General features: G+C 37.4%; 1 protein-coding gene across 3 annotated transcripts in view; it reads right to left on the reverse strand.

The window, feature by feature from the left end:
• Positions 1 to 9,876: 9,876 nt before the first annotated feature.
• Positions 9,877 to 20,590, reverse strand: part of CAV1 (caveolin 1) — a 36,070-nt gene continuing 25,356 nt past the window's right edge. For 2 of the 3 annotated variants that reach the window (XM_021935079.2, XM_021935080.2), the window contains exon 3: positions 9,877 to 12,079. In XM_021935079.2, coding sequence (XP_021790771.1) covers positions 11,738 to 12,079 — 342 coding nt within the window. In that variant the 3' untranslated portion in view covers positions 9,877 to 11,737. 3 annotated transcript variants of the gene reach the window in all.

The following is a 20,590-nucleotide window of genomic DNA, read 5'->3' on the forward strand; positions in this document are numbered from 1 at the left end:
TTTGAGTGACTCATTGCAGAGAGGAATTGATGAAGTCAACAGCTGCTGGAAAAACTTCTTTTTCCTTAATAGCTGTATCAACATGTGGTTGCTATTATTCAAGTAAGAAAAATATGTATATCAAACATCCATGGTAGTCCTTGCTAAAATTTCATTAGAGAAACTCATGTTTTGACATTAACAAAAGTTCAAACGGGTACCTTCGAGGATGTTTTGTTGGAGAACAAAATCATGGAGAAATAAAGTCTATAAAGAAAAACAAATGGCAAGCATGTTGTTAATAATGCTGTAATTTATTTCAGAGTGGGTTAGGTGATTTTCTTCATGGCATTATTAGTGGCACTGCAGAAATTTGGCACCCCATGCCTTCATAGTCTCCAGGATGGTCTGACCATTCATCCAACAAATATTAATTGCTCGTCATAGTAAAATCTCTGCCTTATGGAGTTTAAATCCTAAAAGGGGTGAAAAACCTAATCATTGTGAACAGTTAAATGAAATAATTACTCAATATGATATGTACTGTGAAGGAAATAGGCAAGAGGCTAAGATAGAGATTAAGATAAAAGGACTTGCTTCACTTAGGGAAGACATGGGAGACCTCTCTGAGGGGTGACATTGAGGCTGAGACCTGAAGAATGAGAAGGAGTTAGCAAAGTAGAGAGGATTGTGTAGGATCATCTTGGTCAGAGGGAGCAGCTGTGCAAAGTCCTCTGACTTTGAGAGGGGCCATAGCATGTTCTTGGTACTGAAAGAACATCAGTGTGTCTGGAGCACAGATCATGAGGATGTTGTGGTATGAAATTAGATTGGAGAGATAGGCAGGAGCTGAATCACGTGACTTTGTAGGCGTTGGTAAAGAGATGTGATTTTATGAATGCATTTTACTGAATGCAGTGAGAAGTTACTAGAGGATTTTAAGTTCTGTGTGTGTGTATGTGTGTGTACCTCTGTGAAAATGTGTGTTGCTGTAGAGCAAAGTGGCCAAATGAGTTGGATGGGGTTAAGGATGGAAACAGGTAGGATTGCCTAAAGTAGACCAGGATTTAAATTATGGCTGCTCACAATGAGGTTGTGGCAGTGGAATTGAGGCAGGGGTGCAAAAGCAAGATACATTTTGAAGATGGAACTGACAGAATCTGGTAATGAACTGGCTGTAGGTCTTGAGGAAAAGAAAGATCTACAGGGACTCCTAGGTTTCAAGCTTGGGTAGCTATGTGGATGACTGAACAATTAAATATGATGTAGAATATTTGGCAGGGTGGAGGAAGCATGAGTAGCACAGTTTGGAACAGCGTATGATAGAGATATCTATGAGACAGCCATGGGAGATGAGATTGTCTGGAGAGAACACGCACACAGAGACAAGAAGAGGGCTTAGCGTGGCGCCTTGGGCTATTTCTCCATTTATGGGTTGGATAGAGGACAGCTGAGGAGTAAACGATCTCAAAAGCAGGATAACAAACTGGATGACAAACACCCCTGGGAGCAGATATATTAGAACAAAAGAACTAATAATTTATATCTTCTTAAATAAACATCCTAATTGAGAAAAAGAAATATATTAGCAACATGAAACAAGAAAAGAAATTGCCCCCACAAAAAATGCCATGTAAAATATCAGGATAAAAATGTAGATTTGAAGGAACCTAATAGGTGGGATAAACAGTGACATAGATACAGCTGAAGAATGATGGAGTTGGAAGACCACATGGAAGAATGCTTCTAGAAAGATAGAAAAATCACACACAGGTCCATTATATTGAGATTTAAGAATGCCATAGGCAAAGAGAAAATGATAAATGACACAAATGACATCAGAGTTTTCAATAAATGCAGAATGCCAGAGGCAATGAAGTAATTTTTAAAAAATACGTAAGAAAATAAATTTGAAGGTAGAATTTTACAATTAATAAATTTGTCATTCAAACATGTGATGACAATAAAATATTCTCAGGCATACAAGGCTTTACCATAAAAGAACTCCCACTGAAAAGATGTTTTAACATAAGCACTCAAAAAAATAAAGCAAGAGAAGAAAAAACATCAAGAAAAAAAAGAACTATATCCAAAATACCACAGAATTAAAGCTCTGTATGTTGTCAATATGATTGGCAACTCCCGTCGGGGGAAGGCCAAAAGTCATGAATATATACTAAAATTCTTGTCTAGTTAGAGGATATACATACACATACAAATGTATATAATATACTGTATATATATATATTAATTACTTTAAACAAGAAAGTATTAAAAAGAAACAAAAAAATGGGATACTTGCAATAAAAAGTAAGAAAATAGAAGAAAACAAAAATGTATCAACAATCACAATGAATATAAACAGACCCAATTGGCCAGTAAAAGAATAAACTATCAGATTGGATAAAAAACAAAATCCAACTCTGTACTGTTTATAACAGTCTCACATAAAGTGTAAGAACATGGGAACCGTACAGGCACACAGTCTAGGAGATGCCATTCACGTGACAGTCTCTCTAAATGGCATTCCCTAGAGCTGGGTAGTGTACTGCTGATATTGCTGGTGCATGACAGCCCTCAGAGTAAAAGATTGGACCTGAATACATCAGGAAAATGTTTATCTTTTATTTATTTTATTTTATTTTTTTGAGATGGAGTCTTGTGATCTCGGCTCACTGCAACCTCTGCCTCCCAGGTTCAAGCAATTCTCTTGCCTCAGTTTCCACAGTAGCTGGGATTACAGGCACCCACCACCACGTCCGGCTAATTTTTGTAGTTTTAGTAGAGACAGGGTTTTGTTGTCTCTGTTGGCCAGGCTGGTCTCAAACTCCTGACCTCAGGTGATCGGCCCGCCTCGACCTCCAAAGTGCTGGGATTACAGGCGTGAGCCACTGCACCCGGCCAGGAAAATGCTTATCTTAAGTAAACAGGTATAACTATGTAAGTTTTTAGCAAAATAAACTTTATGACAAAATAATAATTAAAGATGGGAAGACTCACCTCCTAACCATGAAAGGTATGTAGAACCAACTTATCAGTGAGATGAAATATTTCTAAACAGGTATGCACTGAATAGAGTTGCTTGAAATGTATATAAAGTAAACAATTATAAATCTATCAGGAGGGACTGATAGTCTAGTCTTCTCATTTAAGAAACAGACTAGACAAAAAAGTCATCTGAACGACAAAACATAAAGCTGATGTAATAGGCATATATTGAATTCTGCATCTAAAAATTAGAGGGTGCATATTCTTCTCAAATATACATTAAATATTTATAAAATTTATCATGGACCTGACTGTAAAATGTCTTAATACATTTCAAGAACAAGTATATTTAGATCATATTTTTTCCCAAAATAGAGCTAGAAATTAAAAGCAAAACTAATTTAAGAAATTTTATATATTTGGCAATTAAAAAACATAACATTTGTCAAAACTCATTGAATTGTAGTTAGGATATATGTATTTCACTTTAATGTTAATTATGCCTCAATATTAAGTCATTTGCATTTCTAAAGACAACCAGTCAACAATTAGCAAATATGTACTAAAATAGTTACTAAGTATAATAAATATCATACTTGGAATAAATAAATCAAAAAACATGAAAAAACTCTACATAGAACATTATGAAACTTTATTAAAATGCTTATAAAGAAATAAATGAAACTCTACTTCCATGGTTAGAGCTAGGAAGCCTTGGTATCATACACATGCCAATTTTCCAACTTCATCTAAAGATTCAATTCCAATTAATATTCCAAATGAGTTTTTATTAGAAATGGATGAGACAATTTTAAGTTTTTCTGGAAAATTAAATGGCAAAAAAATAACTAAGGCACTTAGAAAGTAAGGAGTAAAGAAAACAGGAAATTAAAACTTGTCTTACAAGATTTGGAGACTCACTTTAAAATGTTATATGAGTACAGGAAAAAAAATTGGCCAGTGGGCTAGAATAGAGAGTTCAGAAATCAATCCAAGTATGAATGGAACTTCAATAAATAACAGAGGTGGCATTATAGTTTAAAGGAGAAAGGAGGACGTTTTCAGTTAATGAAGTTAGCAAAAATGGTTGTCTCGTTCAGAAAAAAATGAAATTGAATTCCTACATCATGCCACACAAACAAATCAACTCCATGTAACTGGATTAAGGACTTAAATGTTCAAAGCACATCTTTAATGTGATTGAACATATTGCAAAATATTTTTATGCTAGAAAAACCTAAGATATTTAAACTCTTAGACCACAGTAATGCTAGTTAAAATACAATAAATATCTTACTGATCTTGGCACAGGAAAATCTCTCTTTGACATGATAAAAAGTACTAAAAATAAAAATGGATAGATTTGAACACTAAAGTCAAAATACTTGTGTTCACTAATAGACATTTTAATAAGGAAAGTGAAAATAAGGATAGAAATTGAGAAAAGTATTTGAAACACATATAAAAATAAAATGATAAACATTAAGAATCTATAAGAATTCCTATGACTCAATGATAAAAGACAAACCATTTTTTAAAAACCCTTGCTGAATGACATGTCATTTCCCAGAAGAAGCCCACATGACCAAAAACCAGTGAAGAGACACTTAACCTTATTGGTAATCAGAAAGGTATAAATCAAGACTAAAATAAGATACTATTTCACACCCACTTGATTAGCAAAATTGAAGAAGTGTGACAGTTCCAAATGCTGGTGGCTGTGTAAATTGCTATTATTACTTTGGAAAGTCATTGGTCATATCTAGAAAAGGTGGGGGTGTATCATTTTTCAGGACTGAACAATTCAGTCCTGATGATAATCCCTAGAGAAATTTATGCCCACAAGCCCTCCCAGTGGATGTATAGAAATATGATTATAGCAGTACCATTGGCATACCATGTCCTCCTCAAGAGGCAGCTGGATAAAAATGGTTAGGTTCACACAACAGACGAATATATAGCACTGAAAACGAATGACCTAGAACTATTTTCAACAATATGAACAAATCTTAATGTTAAGTGAAAAAAAAAAAAAAAATCAAATGCCAGAACAGTCCATTCTGCATGATACTCCTTAAAAAGACTTTTAAAAGAACTAAAACTAAATGTTTTTTCCTCACCCTGGGAGATTGTATTTAAAATTTTTTAATAGGCAAGAAGATAATAAATACAAAATTTTGGAGGATGGTTACCTCATATGGATGCAGGGGGGTGGGTGGAAGGGAAAGAGAACGAACAAATGTGTAGTTGTGAATTCTAGTTCTTTGATTTGGTAATGAATTCATAGGTGCTAATGAATGATCATTAAATAATAAAAGCAAATAGAAGAGAGCTCCACATGAACCAAGGATGACACTGACTATTGAGCATGCCTATGCCTACGTCTGGGAACCAGAAATAAAAAATTGTTTAAAAAACCTGTTCAGCCGGGCACTGTTGAGCACACCTGTAGCTCTAGCTTCTCAGGAGGCTGAGGTGAGCGGATTGCTTGAGCCTCCGTGTTCAAGACCAGATGGGGCGACTTATCAAGAACTCATCTCAGATAAAACAAAAACAAAAACAAAAAAACCCCAAAAACCCCAAAACCTGTTTGGCTTAAAATTATACCCTACCTACAATTATAGGTAGAGTAATTTAATAGTGTTTAGGCAATGTATATAAATAATCCTTTTGTTAATTTTGGTTGTAAAAGAAAGGAGAAAAAGCATTGATGGTTGGAGGAGGTTATAAGGTTATGGGAGGGAATGTGTTTTTTTTTTTTTTTTTTTTTTGATGATGAAGTTATATGTGATGTTTGGAGGCTAATGAGAGCAATTCAGAACACAGGGAGAGATAAATAGTAAAAGAGTTAAACGAGATGACAAATGGAGCAAAGATCTTGTGAAAATAAGAAAGGATGAGATTCAGAGCACATGTGACGAGAATGGCTTTTGCTCAGAGTAGGGAATCATCCATTTTAGTGGAAGGGAAAAATAAGATGAGAGCAAGTATCGGTAGGATTGGTGTGCACTGGGGAAGTGGGGAGAGTTTACATTGATGGTAAGTTGGGTAATGCACAACATCTTGAGACATTCATTATTACTAAAGCAACTGGCTGATCTGAGAATGAATATGAAAGTCAAATAAATGAATGGAGAGTCCTAGAGAAAAAAATAGTCTTGAATCTTAACGGTAAAATGGTTCTATCGGTTATTTGATAGAACCTACTCTGATTCCATGGATATTATTTAATATTTGTCAAATAATATAAATATTAGAGTTTATTTCAAAAAGTGTGTTTCTTTCCATCATTAAAATCTCTGTCTTGGAGTCTGCACATCAACTTATCACTTAGTCATTTTATGGTCTTGAAAGTCACTGAACTATAATGTGACTGAATATACTCTATCATGAAACATTTTTTATGTCATAAAAACTTATATGTAAATGCTTAAATCAAAGATTTTGGTAAATTTGTGAGAGCAGTTTTAGTTTTATATTTTAGACTCAAAATGTTTTAATTTGCAATTTAATTGGCGCCCATGTTGTTGACCATTACTTGTTCTCAGTAGAGACACAACTTGCTTTCTGTTTTGCGGGATTCCCACTAACTATATGATTTGGTGTCATGGTTTAGCTCCCAGATTCTGGAGCCAGACTCCATGGGTTCATAATCCTGACTTTGTTAGTTACTAGCCGTGTGACTCTGAGCAAGTTCCTTGACTCTTCTGTGCCTCAATTTCTTACTCTGTAAAATTGGAATGATAATGATAATACATACCATATAGGGTTATGGCAAATATTACGTAAACTAATACATTTATAAAGGATACAATTGACATACGAAGTTGATTACAAGTTTTAACTATTACTTAACTTCTGCTAATGTTTACTCCAATTCTGCTCACATTACTTGCTTATTATACATTTCAGAGTGGATGAAATAATTCTGCAAGCCAGTGGGAACAGGAAGCTTCATGAAGAGGAGAAAGGCTTAGGGCTCAGAAACCACACAGAGCAGGAGGATAGATGAGTGAAAGGAACAGAGCTTTGACGATAGACACCCATGGATTAGACAATAACTCCAATACTTATTAGTGATGGTGAACGGGTGTCTTTCTAAAACTCTTTAAATCTTATTTGTAAAATGGGGACATCAATATCTATTTTGAAATTTTGTATAAATTTGCAATAATGTCTGTAAAGTATTTGGCAGAAGCTCAGAAATGACACAATTCTTTAAATCCACTCACCCCCAAATTTTAAACAAAAAATAGCAGTATATCCTACACACAATTTTTAAGTTTTACTATTTAAGTTAACATCATGCTATGAACGTATTTCCATGTCATTAAATATTCTATTCCATCCAATATTTAAAAGTTAATAGAAGTCTGTTAAATGCATATACCATAATTTATTTAACCGATTTGGTTGTTTTGAATATTTATGTTGTTTCCAATGTATTATGCTACTGACAATAAAATAATGAACATCTATGATGATGAACCTTGGTATGCCTCTATTATTTTTATTTAGTAAGAGGAATTGTGGGATATATCATGTGTGCATTTAATTGTCTTCCAAATGGCTTATACCAGTTACTCTCACAGATGCAATGAATGAGTGTGCCCACTCGCCTGCATCTTCACCAGCATAAACATTACTTTTGTTTTCCGTCTCTGCAGATTTAGGTGAAAATAATGTCTCATTGCTTTAGCTCTTACTATTTCATTCCTAGTGAGTATAAGTTTTTGTATGATTGTTGTGTACTTCTTTTGTGAACTATCTTAGCTTATTATTCATCTTTTTCTTAATGTATGAAAGCTCTCTGTATTTTTAAGTATATTATAATGCTATGCATTCAAATCTTTCTGTTATCAGTCTTTATCATTTGTTTTGTATTTGTTTCTACTGTTTTTGATATATAGAAGTTTGATATTTTATGTGTTTATTGCCATGACCTTTTATTTTATGATTTCAGCCTTCTGTGTTACGTTAAGGGTGCCTTTCTTTACTTCTCCCCTCCACCCAATGTCAAAAATATGGATTATAAATTAAAACATATAACGTTTGACTATTAGCACCCACATCAGGGAAGGTATGAGACCTTCCTTCCTTCCTTCCTTCCTACCTTCCTTCCTTCCTTCCCTCCTTCCTTCCTTCCTATCTCTTTTTCTTTCTTTCCTTCCTTTCCTTTCTTCTCTTTTCCTCTCTTTTCTTTCCTTCCTTCCTTGTTTCTTTCCCTCCCTCCCTCCCTCCCTCCCTTCCTTCCTTCCTTCCTTCCTTCCTTCCTTCCTTCCTTCCTTCCTTCCTTCCTTCCTTCCTTCCTTCCTTCCTTCCTTCCTTCATTCCTTCCTTCCTTCTTTCCTTCCTTGTTTCCTTTTCTCTTTCTGATGGTCTCACTATGTTGTCAAGGCTGGTATGAACTCCTGGCCTCAATTGATCCTCCAGTCTCAGCCTCAGGCTTCCAAACTGCTAGGATTACAGGCTAAATATGTGATGTATGAAGCTATTTATTACCAATATGGAGTAAAATTGTCCAAAACCATATAGTTATTTTTGTAGATGGAACTGGATTGGAAGCTGTGATGATTGACTTTCTGTGTCAGCTTGACTGGGTCATGGGGTGTCCATATGTTTGGTCACATATTATTCTGAATGTTTCTTTGAGGGTGCTTTTGGATAAGATTAATATTTATAGACAGAGTAAGGCAGATTGCCCTCCCTAATCTGGGTGGGCCTCATCTAATCAGTTGAAGGCTTGCATAGAATAAGCTGACCCTGACCCTGACCACCAAGTAAGAGAGAATTTCTTCTGCTTGACTGCCTTCAAACTGGAACATTGAATTTTTTTTCCTGCCCTTGGATTTGGTCTAAAATAGCAGCTTTTCCTGGCTCCTGAGCCTGCTGATGTTGAACTGGAACTACATCATCAGCTCTCCTGGGTTCCCAGCTTGCTGACTCACCCTGCAGACTTGGGAACTTGTCAGCCTCCATAATCCTGTGAGCCAGTTCCTTATAATAAAACTCTTGCTCTCTATCATCTCCATCTCTCTCTATCTATCTCTATCATCTCCATCTGTTTCTATCTCTATCCCTATCATCTCCATCTATCTCTTTCTCATCATTCCATCTATCTCTACCTGTAGCTCCATCTCTAGATATACATCTATTTCTATCTCTGTCTGTATATATCCCTATATATCTCTATCTCATTCTCCATCTATCTCTATTTCTATCTCTCTCTCTCTATCTGTCCCTATATATCTCTATCTCCATCTCTATATATGTATCTATCTCCATCTCTCTATCTCCATCTCCATGTCCATCTCTATCTATCTCTATCTTCATCTCTCTCTTTATCTCTATCCTATCTATCTATCTATCTATCTATCTATCTATCTATCTATCTATCATCTATCTATTTATCATCTCCTTCTATCTCCTATTGGTTTTGTTTCTCTGGAGAACCCTAATATAGAAGTCCTGAATGTAAACTTAGCCAAGCAACAAACATAAATTGAGACGGCAAAATACCTCTTTAAAACCCAGTTAAGACATGGCAGAGTTCAAGGCATTGGCCCCGAATGCAAATTGTGTCATTCACCAAGTGAGAGTATTAATATCCATCACATAAGCTTGCTGGGGGCTCAAATTAGATGACATATAAAACATTGGGCAAATTGCTAAAAAACTTTGTTATTAATTATAACTTTTATCTGAAGTAACTCATAAATGGTGATGACCTTAGCAGAAATATCCTGAGTGACTCTGCAATAATTTTAAAGTGGGAGACTGTTACCCCCCACAAATACATACAAACACGTACACACACTATGCACATGTTCACTACCTACAAATACATAGACACACGGAGACGCTGACATGTAAACACCTGTTTTGGGAAAAAATAGTAAAAGTTGACTGTTTAACTGTTAAACATTTTTATTGTGCAGGCTTGTAACCTTTATAGGACATGCATGATAAAAAATATTGTAAAATATATCAGTAAGCATATAAAATTTCAGCAATCTTTTGGACCAGTAACTGATTTGCATGAGGGACTAAGCATCTATGTAGAACAGACATGTTTTGGAATACACAGTTTACAGACTGAATCACAAAGCCATTTCCTAAGTGATTTTCTTCATATAAAGATAAAAATATCTTTACATTTAAAAAGTATGCAGTATAGCACATTTTCAGTTATGTACACAGTTTAAAAGTAAAACTATATCCATGCCAGTGTCTGTTTTAAATGCAAAAAAGTCAAAGTAGGTAACAGGTTGGTAATGAAAGTGTCAGGAAAACTGGAAGAGGCAAAAATCAAGCGGAGTTCCAATAAGTGTATGAAAAAAAAAATAAAAGCATAACTGAAGGTTTAAGAAAAGTCCCCAAGGGCAGAATCACAATATGAGCAGGAGGAATAAAAAGCTTTTGGATAGACCAGGCAGCTTTCTGTATGACTCAGGTTTACAGGTGAAATTCCTCAGTTTGAGTTCAGAAGAATTTGAACTTATTCCAGCAAAACTACTTCAATCTTTTTATTACTGCCTCCTCCCCCATCTTCTTTCTGGGCAAAGGGACGCTTGGATTAGGTCCAAAGCTCCTGGCAGCGGGAGGGGCCATGTGTCACAGCATAACAGACGGTCGCAAGTACTTTACTGAGCAGGGGTCATGTTTGCAGCAACTCTGATAGGCTCACACAATGGCCTCCGTTTTAGGGCCCCTCCCTGGAGGCCCACTGATCAGCTGAAAAGGGAACACAATGTTGAACCACTAAACCACCCCGGTGATGGATTAGTTTGGATTCAGGAAAGCGTGATTATTCTTGAAAATAAACGAAGCTGAATAGACATGCTGACCTCATTCAGCTGATGAGAGGCAGGGAAAGCTGGCTTCCAGGCCTGCCAGCCCACAGAGGGCTCAGTCCTATTGGTCCACTTTAATTCATTTCATCGGGCTAGTGTTGACCATACTCGCTATGGATAAAGATGTTGCCTGATGAAGCCCAGACGTGAGCTTCACCAGACTCTGTAGCTCAGAGTCAGAAACACTCATGGAAAACTAGGTCATGGATATTCTAATTTTGGTCTTCAGGGAGGCTGCTGACCTAATGCGAGTTGCTGAGTTAGACCCTGTTTGAAAAGGAAAATGTGAAAAACAGGAAGGCACTTAGGTCTCGTTATCTATAGAACAAATATTCAGGCACAGAAAATATCATAGGTTAAAATTTCAAGAAGAGTAAGGCATTAGTTGGATCATGAGAAGGCAGAAGATTATGCTGGATTATGGAAGGAATGGCAGTAATTCACTAACTCCTTAAACGATGGGAAAAGAGTTTGCTGAAAATCTGCCCACATACTTGTACACTCCATGGCATACCCTGGAATTCTTCCCTTAACATAAAATGACCAACATTTTAGAGTAGGCAGTTGAGGTTGTTGGTTCTTTTTTTTTTTTCTTCTCAGTTCTTCATATTTCTCTCAAATTACCTTTCAACAATATGTTCATATCTCAGCCAATAAAGCGATGGTTGATCCACATGCAAATAAAAAGGTAAGGAAAAAAATTTAAATGGGTTTTAAAAATTCAGACTGCCAAAAATAGATGAAATAGCTCAGAAGAGACATAATACTTATGAAAACTGAGAAAGTGATCTTTTTGTTCTCAACCAAGACAACTCATTCATAAATTGTTGCTGTATTAGCAAGTTGAAACTTGAAATTGGCACCAGGAAAATTAAAAGGAAAAAAAATCAGGTATACTTCTATCCTTGAAATGTCATTCATATTTCTTTCTGCAAGTTGATGCGGACATTGCTGAATATTTTCCCAACAGCTTCAAAGAGTGGGTCACAGACGGTGTGGACGTAGATGGAATAGACACGGCTGATGCACTGAATCTCAATCAGGAAGCTCTTAATGCATGGTACAACTGCCCAGATGTGCAGGAAAGAGAGAATGGCGAAGTAAATGCCCCAGACGAGCGCCATTGGGATGCCAAAGAGGGCAGACAGCAAGCGGTAAAACCAGTATTTCGTCACAGTGAAGGTGGTGAAGCTGGCCTTCCAAATGCCATCGAAACTGTGTGTCCCTTCTGGTTCTGCAATCACATCTTCAAAGTCAATCTAAAAGGAACAAGTGACAGAACATGAGCACGGAATAGAAGAAAAGAGAAAAAACCCACTATTCAGTATCCATAGACATATACTGTATTAGCATTTATGAGTTCGTTCTTTGTGAGATGCTTAAAGGCAACCAGCAGCATCAGCATCACTTGGAACTTGGAAACACAGATTTTTTCATTTTTATTTTTTTGAGACAAGGTCTTGCTCTGTCACCCAGGCTGGAGTGCAGTGGCATGATCATGGCTCACTGCAGCTTCGACTTCCCAGGCTCAAGCAATCTGCCTACCTCAGCCTCTTAAGTAGCTGGGACCACAGGTGCATGCCACCACACTGGGCTAATCCTTTTTTTTTTTTTTTTCCAATTTTTGTTTTAAGAGATGGAGTCTCACTATTTTGCCCAGGCTGGTCTTGAACTCCTGAGATCAAGGAATCCACCCACCTCGGCCTTCCGAGGAATTGGTATAATAGGATGAGCCACTAAGCTGACCTGAAGCACAGATATTTGGGTTCCCCTTGGACCTTATTATCTCTCAAGGGTAGAACCCAGGAGATTTTTTTAACATGTTCTCTAGGTGTGTCTCTACCACACAAAATGTTGAGAATGCAGCTCTAGAGAAAACCAAATGGATGTGATTAAATTTCTTGACTTAAAGTAAAACCCCCAAACATGGATAAGGATACAAGGCACTCAGTACAATGTAATGAACATGACATAATTTAACAGCCTTTGAAGACAACTACACATGCAATGTTAAGGGGCAGTTAGTTCATAATTGGTTAATAATTCTTCAAATGTCCAGTTAGCATAATTGCTTCAGGAAATTAGATCATGGTGAGCTGGGAGGCATCAAGAAGGCTTCATGAGGGGGGAGATTTGAGCAGGGCTTGGGCAATTGGGTATGATTTGGAGAGGAAGAAGAAAGGGACCTTGGAAATGTGTCAAAGCCCCAGGAACAAGCAAGGGTGTCACAGCGAGTGTCTCAGGCAGAGTAGACCTGTGTCACCAAGTCTGGAAAGATGGGTTGAGACAGACTGAATATTATTTTACAGACAGTGGGGTCTATGGAAGATGTGGGAGCAGGGGAGTGTAGCCACAATCGATACACTAGTTTATCAAGATGAGTTTGACAACCGTATGCACGGTGGGAGAAGGAGGAAAGAGACTCAAGGCAGGGAGACTGTTGTTGTCACTCAAGTTTGAAGGGCCAAGACTGGAAAGGTGGTCATAAAAAAAAAAGAAAAGAAAAGAAGGTTCCAGAGATGCTAAGGGAAGAATCCACAGGACTTGGTTAGCTCAAGGGTGGGGATGAAAGGAGCTGGAATGCAAATTTGGCCCCTTTGCCAATAGCTCTCCCAAGTACACGTTCACCCAAACAATTAATTACAGAAAGTTTTATCCCTCTGTAAAGGTTTATATAAACTACACTGAAGCATAGGATTAAAAACAGAATTACCAACAGAAAGGTAGGACAGAGCCAGTGCAACTGCTTGGCAGTGACAGCTATAGGAAGGGATTTAATGCAGTTTGAAATCCAAACAAGTGGATGACTGCCAGCAGCGACAGGCAGGCTCAGGATTAGGGAATAAGGACTGCCATGACTCCACAGAGCTGCTCAGTGCCAAAAAGCCACCTTTGATTCAACAAAATAAAATGTCTTCTGGAAAAAGTACATGATGCTTACCAATTTTTAAAGTTTACTTTGTAGAACATTCTGTTTCTTGACTTATTGTCCAATGTTCTAATAATGTAATGTGAAAAAAACGGTATGGCCACAATTATGTAAGTGAGCTTAAGTAGATTTATTGTCACTCATTTTTTCTTCACCCATTTGGATCTAGACACAGGGTAAACATTTACTTGTGTGTTTTAAAAGGTGGCAAATCAGGTCAATACTTTTATGAAGTTTCTGTGCAAATTATTTGTCTATTATGGGTTTGTGTTCTGACACTGCATTCTTCCCAAAACTATCAAAAATAAGGGGCTGTGGTTTCCCTGCATTTAACCGCAAGACACCTAAAGAATTTTATTTTTTAAAGATGTCTTTGTTTTGTAAGAGGATTTGAAGGCAGAATTAAAATAGTACAGCAGGTGTTCTTAATCTGGGGTCAAAAGATGGGCAATGGTCACCCATGACTGCCCTGAGATGGGTACACACATTTTGACTGTATAATGGGAAATGATCCATCACTTTTATTAAAAATAGTCTGTTACCAAAGAAGGTCAGGAAGCAATTTACTGGGAGCAGAGGATTGCTACCTCTTTACAGAGCAGACCCGAAGCAGGTCTGCCTTGAGATCCTTTTCCTAGGAGGGGAAGAGTTGTGAACAGTTGTTGACTGGTTATTATGATCAGACACCGTTCTCATTTAACTGACAACAACTCTGTAATATAGTATTCTCACTTTATAGAAAAAATGTGAGGTTCAGAAATGCTAATGAGTTGTCCAGGTAAATGAGAGGTAGATTTGAGGTTTAAATCTGGCCTGAAAGTTATCAACTTTCTTCAATATTGCACCACTTTACAAAAATGTTTTTCAAATTTTCTCTAAGGTGAGTATGCTATTTCATAATTAAAAGGCACATTAATAAAAATGAGTTAGCCAAATTTAACCCTCTGGTAACTGCAACAATTCTCACGGCATGTTCTTTGAGGACAGTGTTACGCCATATATACAATTGGTCTTTAGTGAAGATATTTATAAACATGAGTATGTAAGATTTCTTAATAATAATTCTATTTTTCTAAGCATAAATTCAAATTATTTTTCAATGAATACATTGGAGATTCTTATACTTTCTTTTAAGTTGCTTACAAAATTTCTGATGCCTGTATTTTCAGTGAAACTGCATTTTCAGAAACTGCTAGTGAGCATGATTTATCCTCAAATGTCCAAGTGAATTTAGAGCAGGTCTCCAGTGGTGGAAAGCAACATGACAAAAATAACATGTTATATAAATATATTCAGTTAGTTATTGCTCCTTAGTCTTGAATATTTAAGGCAGTTTAAAAGAAAACTAAAATTACAGCCAATTAGGTGCAGCTGAGAAAGAAAGCAACGCCAGTTAAAGGAACAATAGAGTCAGAAATAAAGCTTAGTTTCTTTTTACCTCCATTTACACAGCAGTAATTAGTTTTAGAGCAGTACATGAGATAATTTATATAAAGTACTTAGTATGGGTGCAGAGCATAGCAATATGATTAGTAAATGCCCAATAGATAGTAGCATTTAAAAAAATTTCTTGCTTTTGGTGACTAGGCCTGCCTGCCTGCCTGCCTTCCTTCCTTCCTTCCTTCCTTCCTTCCTTCCTTCCTTCCTTCCTTCCTTCCTTCCTTCTTCCTTCCTTCCTCTCTTCACTCTCTTTCTTTCTTCCTCTTTCTCTCTTTCTTTCTCTCTTTCTCCTTTCCTTCCCTCCCTCCTTCCTTTCTTTTCTTTTCTCTTTTCTTTTCTTTTTTCTTTTCTCTTTCTTTCCTTCCTTCCTTCCTTCCTTCCTTCCTTCCTTCTTTCTCTTTCTTTCTTTCTTTCTTTCTTTCCTTCTTTCCTTCCTTCTTTCTTTCTTTCTTTCTTTCTTTCTTTCTTTCTTTCTTTCTTTCTTTCTTTCTTCTTTCTTCCTTTCTTCCTTTCTTCCTTTCATTGCTTCTCTTTCTCTCTTTTTTCTTTCTTTTGTCTTTCTGTTTTCTGTCTTTCAGCAGGATCTTCCACATCTGTCACTTGAGGGCTAGGTGGTCAGCCGCAGTCACCACCCTGTGGTGACCTCCTGGGCTCAAAATCTGATCCTCCCACCTCAGCCCCCAGAATAGCTGGGACTACAGCCATGCATCTTGGCTAATTTTTTTTTTTTTTTTTTGTAGAGATGAGAAGGTCTCACTATGTTTCCTAGGCTGATCTTGAACACCTGAGCTCAAGCAATTCTCCTGTCTTGGCCTCCCAAAGTGTTGGGATTACAGAAGTGAGCCACTGCACCAGGCTGTGACTCGGTTTTTAAATAGACAATTGTAATAAGAGGAACTGTCAGCTGCAAAGCACATAAGGACTGTGAATTTAAACCCCACCAGTGGCTCAAAAGAGCTAATTTCCACTTGTAGTAGTCTTCACCACAACCCACAGAAGTGCATGTCATTCTTCCCACTTTACAGATGAGAATACTGCTGGGGGGTTAGAAATTATCCAAGGTCACAGAGATGATAAGTGACAAAGCTAGAACTTGTTATATTTCAAGTCTGTGCTCTTTTTGCCTTTGTATTCCTGAGACCACAAGCCTCCTTTACAATTGTCTTATTTACTTAATTTTCACCCAGATAGATATGCTTCCTAAAATATTCCCATTTTGATCATTAAAATAATTACTCTTTTTAATGTTTCCACTTTAAGTTAGGACATCTAGTACCTAGGATGTTTTGCATCCTAGGTACTGGTACTAGTACATTATTGGCACTGATTGTATTTTTATGGCTCTGAACAGCATGTTCTCACAATCCTGGGCACCCAGCCAGGGACTCTCATGCTAATTGACAGATATGGAAACCGAGGCCCAGAACAATTAAAATGAGACAGACATTCTCAAGATCCCAAGTGAATCAATGGAAAAGCCGCTATTAGAACTCTAATTTCCTGATTCCCAGGTCTATGTCCAGCCTTGTGCTTCACACTTTTTCCCTAGGAAGTTACATCACCCTCCCCACGTACCTTCTCTGTCTACTCCATTTATATCTCTAGGTCTCCTTTAAATCTCTCATTGCTTTCTAAGGCATTGACTTGAAAGTATCTTTGTGTGAGTTTACGAGAAATGTCCATTCTACAGTGTGAACACAGACATTTTTGTACATCTATTCATGGTAAAAAAAACAGAAAAGAATATTTTTTACAAATCCAAGTATATTTTGACATGTATTCAGAATGCACTGAATCCAACAAAGTTCAGCTAAATAATTGGTCATTGTATTTAAGGGAGTTCAGAGTTCCACATCAATCAAAGCACACCTGCTTCAGCAGATTCACAGATATTTAAAGCTAAAGGGATTCTTAAAGCAATAGAGTCACATTTGAGATAGAGAAATTGAAGACCAAAGTTGTCAGATGACTGGACCAAGTATACCTTCCCATTTAAAGGCAGCACTGGATTGCAGTTTAGGCTTAGGAACCCTCCTGGGCTCTTCCACTGCTGCTTGCTATCATCACACAGACTTGATCAGTCTAGGTGCTACATTCTGGATACCTGCGCCTGAAATTAAACATCCTCAGGCTATCATGAGGTCCCACAGGTTTATTGTTGAGTGGATGATGGTGTCTCTTTCTCACAATCCCTAATGGGTTCGTTGTTCACATTTAGCATCAGTTTGATTTATCTCTCATTGAAACAATGACTCCCGAGGTCCCGTTTCCTAGGGTACTGACTCCACTTGCCCTTCTACAAGGGCCGGTCTTGCTTGGAGCAGCACTTTATGTGCTCACTTAGAGTTTGAGAGGAACAAGAATTAAGAATTTGCTTAAAACCTCAATGCTCAAGAGGTGTAGGTGCCATTAGTTTCTCAGAGTGGGATGCCTCAGATGAGGCTGAGCTACTCCTCCAACAACCAACTTTCTGTTCTGTAATTTATGGAACAAGTTTGGCCTTCTGGAGAGAATTATTATGCAGACCTAAAGATGAAAGACATAAATGCACTTCAGTGATATTTTTGTGTCTCAGCAGACACTTTATAAGGAGTTAACAGTTTATATTTCTAGATTTTTATAAATGACATGAAATACCTTTGTGCAGCATTGGCTTATGATACTACAATTTCAGAAACATGAATTAACACAAATCAAGCAGCAGACGTCAAGAAAAGCAATCTGTCTTGTTGTGTTTTGATAATACTTGGCTGATGCAGTAAATCTCAGATTTCATTCTGTTCAATGTATCTGAAGGCAATATTTGAAAAACAGTTTACATGTGCACAGGATTTTTAAAATATAGAATCTTTTCTGGGTTTCAAAATCTGGACATTTTATTTTGAATAAGGAATTTTCAAGAAGGAAACCTAAGTACATTTGAGATTTCATAAGTAATGATCTTACACATTATGTTTCTATTGGAAAATACCTTTTTAGACTGCTATTGGAAATTGTGATTGTACTGGGTATATAGAACACATAAAAAACAACACATACGATGTTTACAGAAGACTTGTTTGTTGCCTGCCCAAAATTTACATTCCCACTTCTCTGCCAACAGGATCCTGATGGATTCGGGTAATGGTAATAATCCTTTGATTTCAGAGATGAGTCATAGTTGGTTTAGACTTGCCATGATAACGTTAGTCTTCTTGGTGAGTGATTGGTTTAAGGCAGGCATGTGACTCAGTTCTGGCCAATGAGATCTAAGTGAAATCTGCTAGAGGGGACTTCCAGGAAAGCTTTGTCTTCTTTATGAAAAGAGACAGAGGCATATGGCATGACTCTTTGCCCTTTTCATCCTGCTTAGAATATGAGGTGTTGCCTATGTTGTGATTGTGAGGTGACATGCATGATTAGAAGGCCAAGAAAACAGAAAAGAAAAAAGAAAAAAAAATGGCTTTTGCCATTATCAAGCTACTGAAGCAAGGCCAGCAGCTGCCCACCCCTAGACTTTTGCTTATGTGACATAGATATACCTTTATTTTTAAGCCACAGCTGTTTAGCTTTTAGTTACCTGTAGCAGAAAGCATTCTCAAAGCACTCTTTCCTGTTGGCTTGCATGTTAGTCATACATTTCCTCTTTTAGAAACATGAGCTTAATTTCTGACCTCAACATATCTTTTCAACACCACTGGACTCTATTACCACAATACACTGCCTGCCTAAACTGTATCAGAAAATGTTTGCTTTACATTGATAGAAGTTTTAGCAAAGCACAAATGGGATGGTACATCAACTAAGACTGTGACAAATTAATATATTCTTTTCATTTAGAAAAATCATGCTTAGATGCAATAGACAGCATCTAAGATGGATATCAATGACCCTCTCTGCTGGTGTTCATTCCCTTGCATAATGCCATCCCTCTACGTGTGGGCTGGACTTAGTGATTTGCTTCTAAATAATAAAACATGGCAAAAGTGATGTTGTATCACTTCTGAGATAAGGTTACAAAAGACTGGGACATTCACCTTGCTTGCCTTTCTTGTTCTCTCACTTGCTTGCTCTACTGGAAAGCAGCTGCCATGTTGTGAGTTGCCCTGTGGAGAGGCCCATGTGGAAAGGAACTGAGAGAGGGATCTGGCTAAAAGCCATTGGGACACGGAGGCTCTCAGTCTGACAGCCTAAGAAGAACCGAATCCCACCATTGGCCACGTGAGTGTGCTTAGACATGGATCTTTCCCCAGCTCAGCCTTGAGAGGACCCCAAGCCTGAGACCTGGATTGCAGCCCCTGAGAGACCCTGAGCAGAACCATTAAATTAAATCACTTTGATTCCTAACACACAGAAACTGTGGAGGATCAATGTTTGTTGTTCTAAGCGACTCAGTTTTGAGGGCGATTTGTTATGCAGCTAGACAATTAATATAATTCCAAAACAAACCACTTTTGATGATGATTTCTTATTTTCTACTTTCTTGCCCTTTTCTATTAGACAGTTCAGTTTTCATGTTTACAGAAAAATGTATGCAATGAATGTCTATCAGATGCCCTGGAATTTGGTCCTGGGACAAAGTCCAGAAATAGATGAGAAGGAAATATAGCATTTACAACTTTCTACAATTCATACCAAACAGAATATTAGAAAAAATTTAGGCTATAGATAGTGTTTGGGTCGAAGTATCAGCCCATATACCTGAAGTGGCTTGGATTTATACCCAGGTATGCACCAAAGACCAAGGGCCAGCTCCATCTGGAGCCCTGATCACCAGATTTCAACTCTGGAATGTAATGCTCCATTCAGCACTAGCACAGGGTTCTCATTTCTCAGGGGTTCTCAGCAAAAGGATCACCTGGTGAAGGTGCTTGTTAAAATCCAGATTCTCCAGCCCCATTTCAGAATCGGATCAGACTCTCGGAGGTGGGGCCTGGGGATCTGTATTTTTACCAGGATTGCCCTTTGTCTCGTGCAAAAGACTGGATGGTGCCATGTTCCCTTGGATTTAATTACAGCTCCTTTCTGCATATGCCATTCTTTCTCCTTCACTCCTGACAGCCCTAGTTTGTCCCCTGCTCCTTTCTGGGAGCTCCTTATGGGCTGGATGGCATCTGGACACCAGTGGATAAATGAGTGGAGCTACTTTTTGGGAGGCTTTTGCTAATTTAAACCCATAAATATGTATTACTGGGTAAAGATAAATGACCATTATTTACTATGAAAACACACAAGTGGACAATAGAAATATTGATTTATTCTCATTATTCTAAACCCTACATAAATGCTTTTTAAAAAAAATTAAATACATACTTGTAAAATCCTACTGTATATGTCAAACCCAGTAATACAGAGAGAGGGTTTAGACCAATTTCGAACTCCCTTGTTTGTTCCCACACATATTTTTAACACGTTGAGCTTC

Source organism: Papio anubis, chromosome 4 (assembly GCF_008728515.1).
Source record: "Papio anubis isolate 15944 chromosome 4, Panubis1.0, whole genome shotgun sequence".
In the NCBI taxonomy this organism is placed as follows: Eukaryota; Metazoa; Chordata; class Mammalia; order Primates; family Cercopithecidae; genus Papio; species Papio anubis.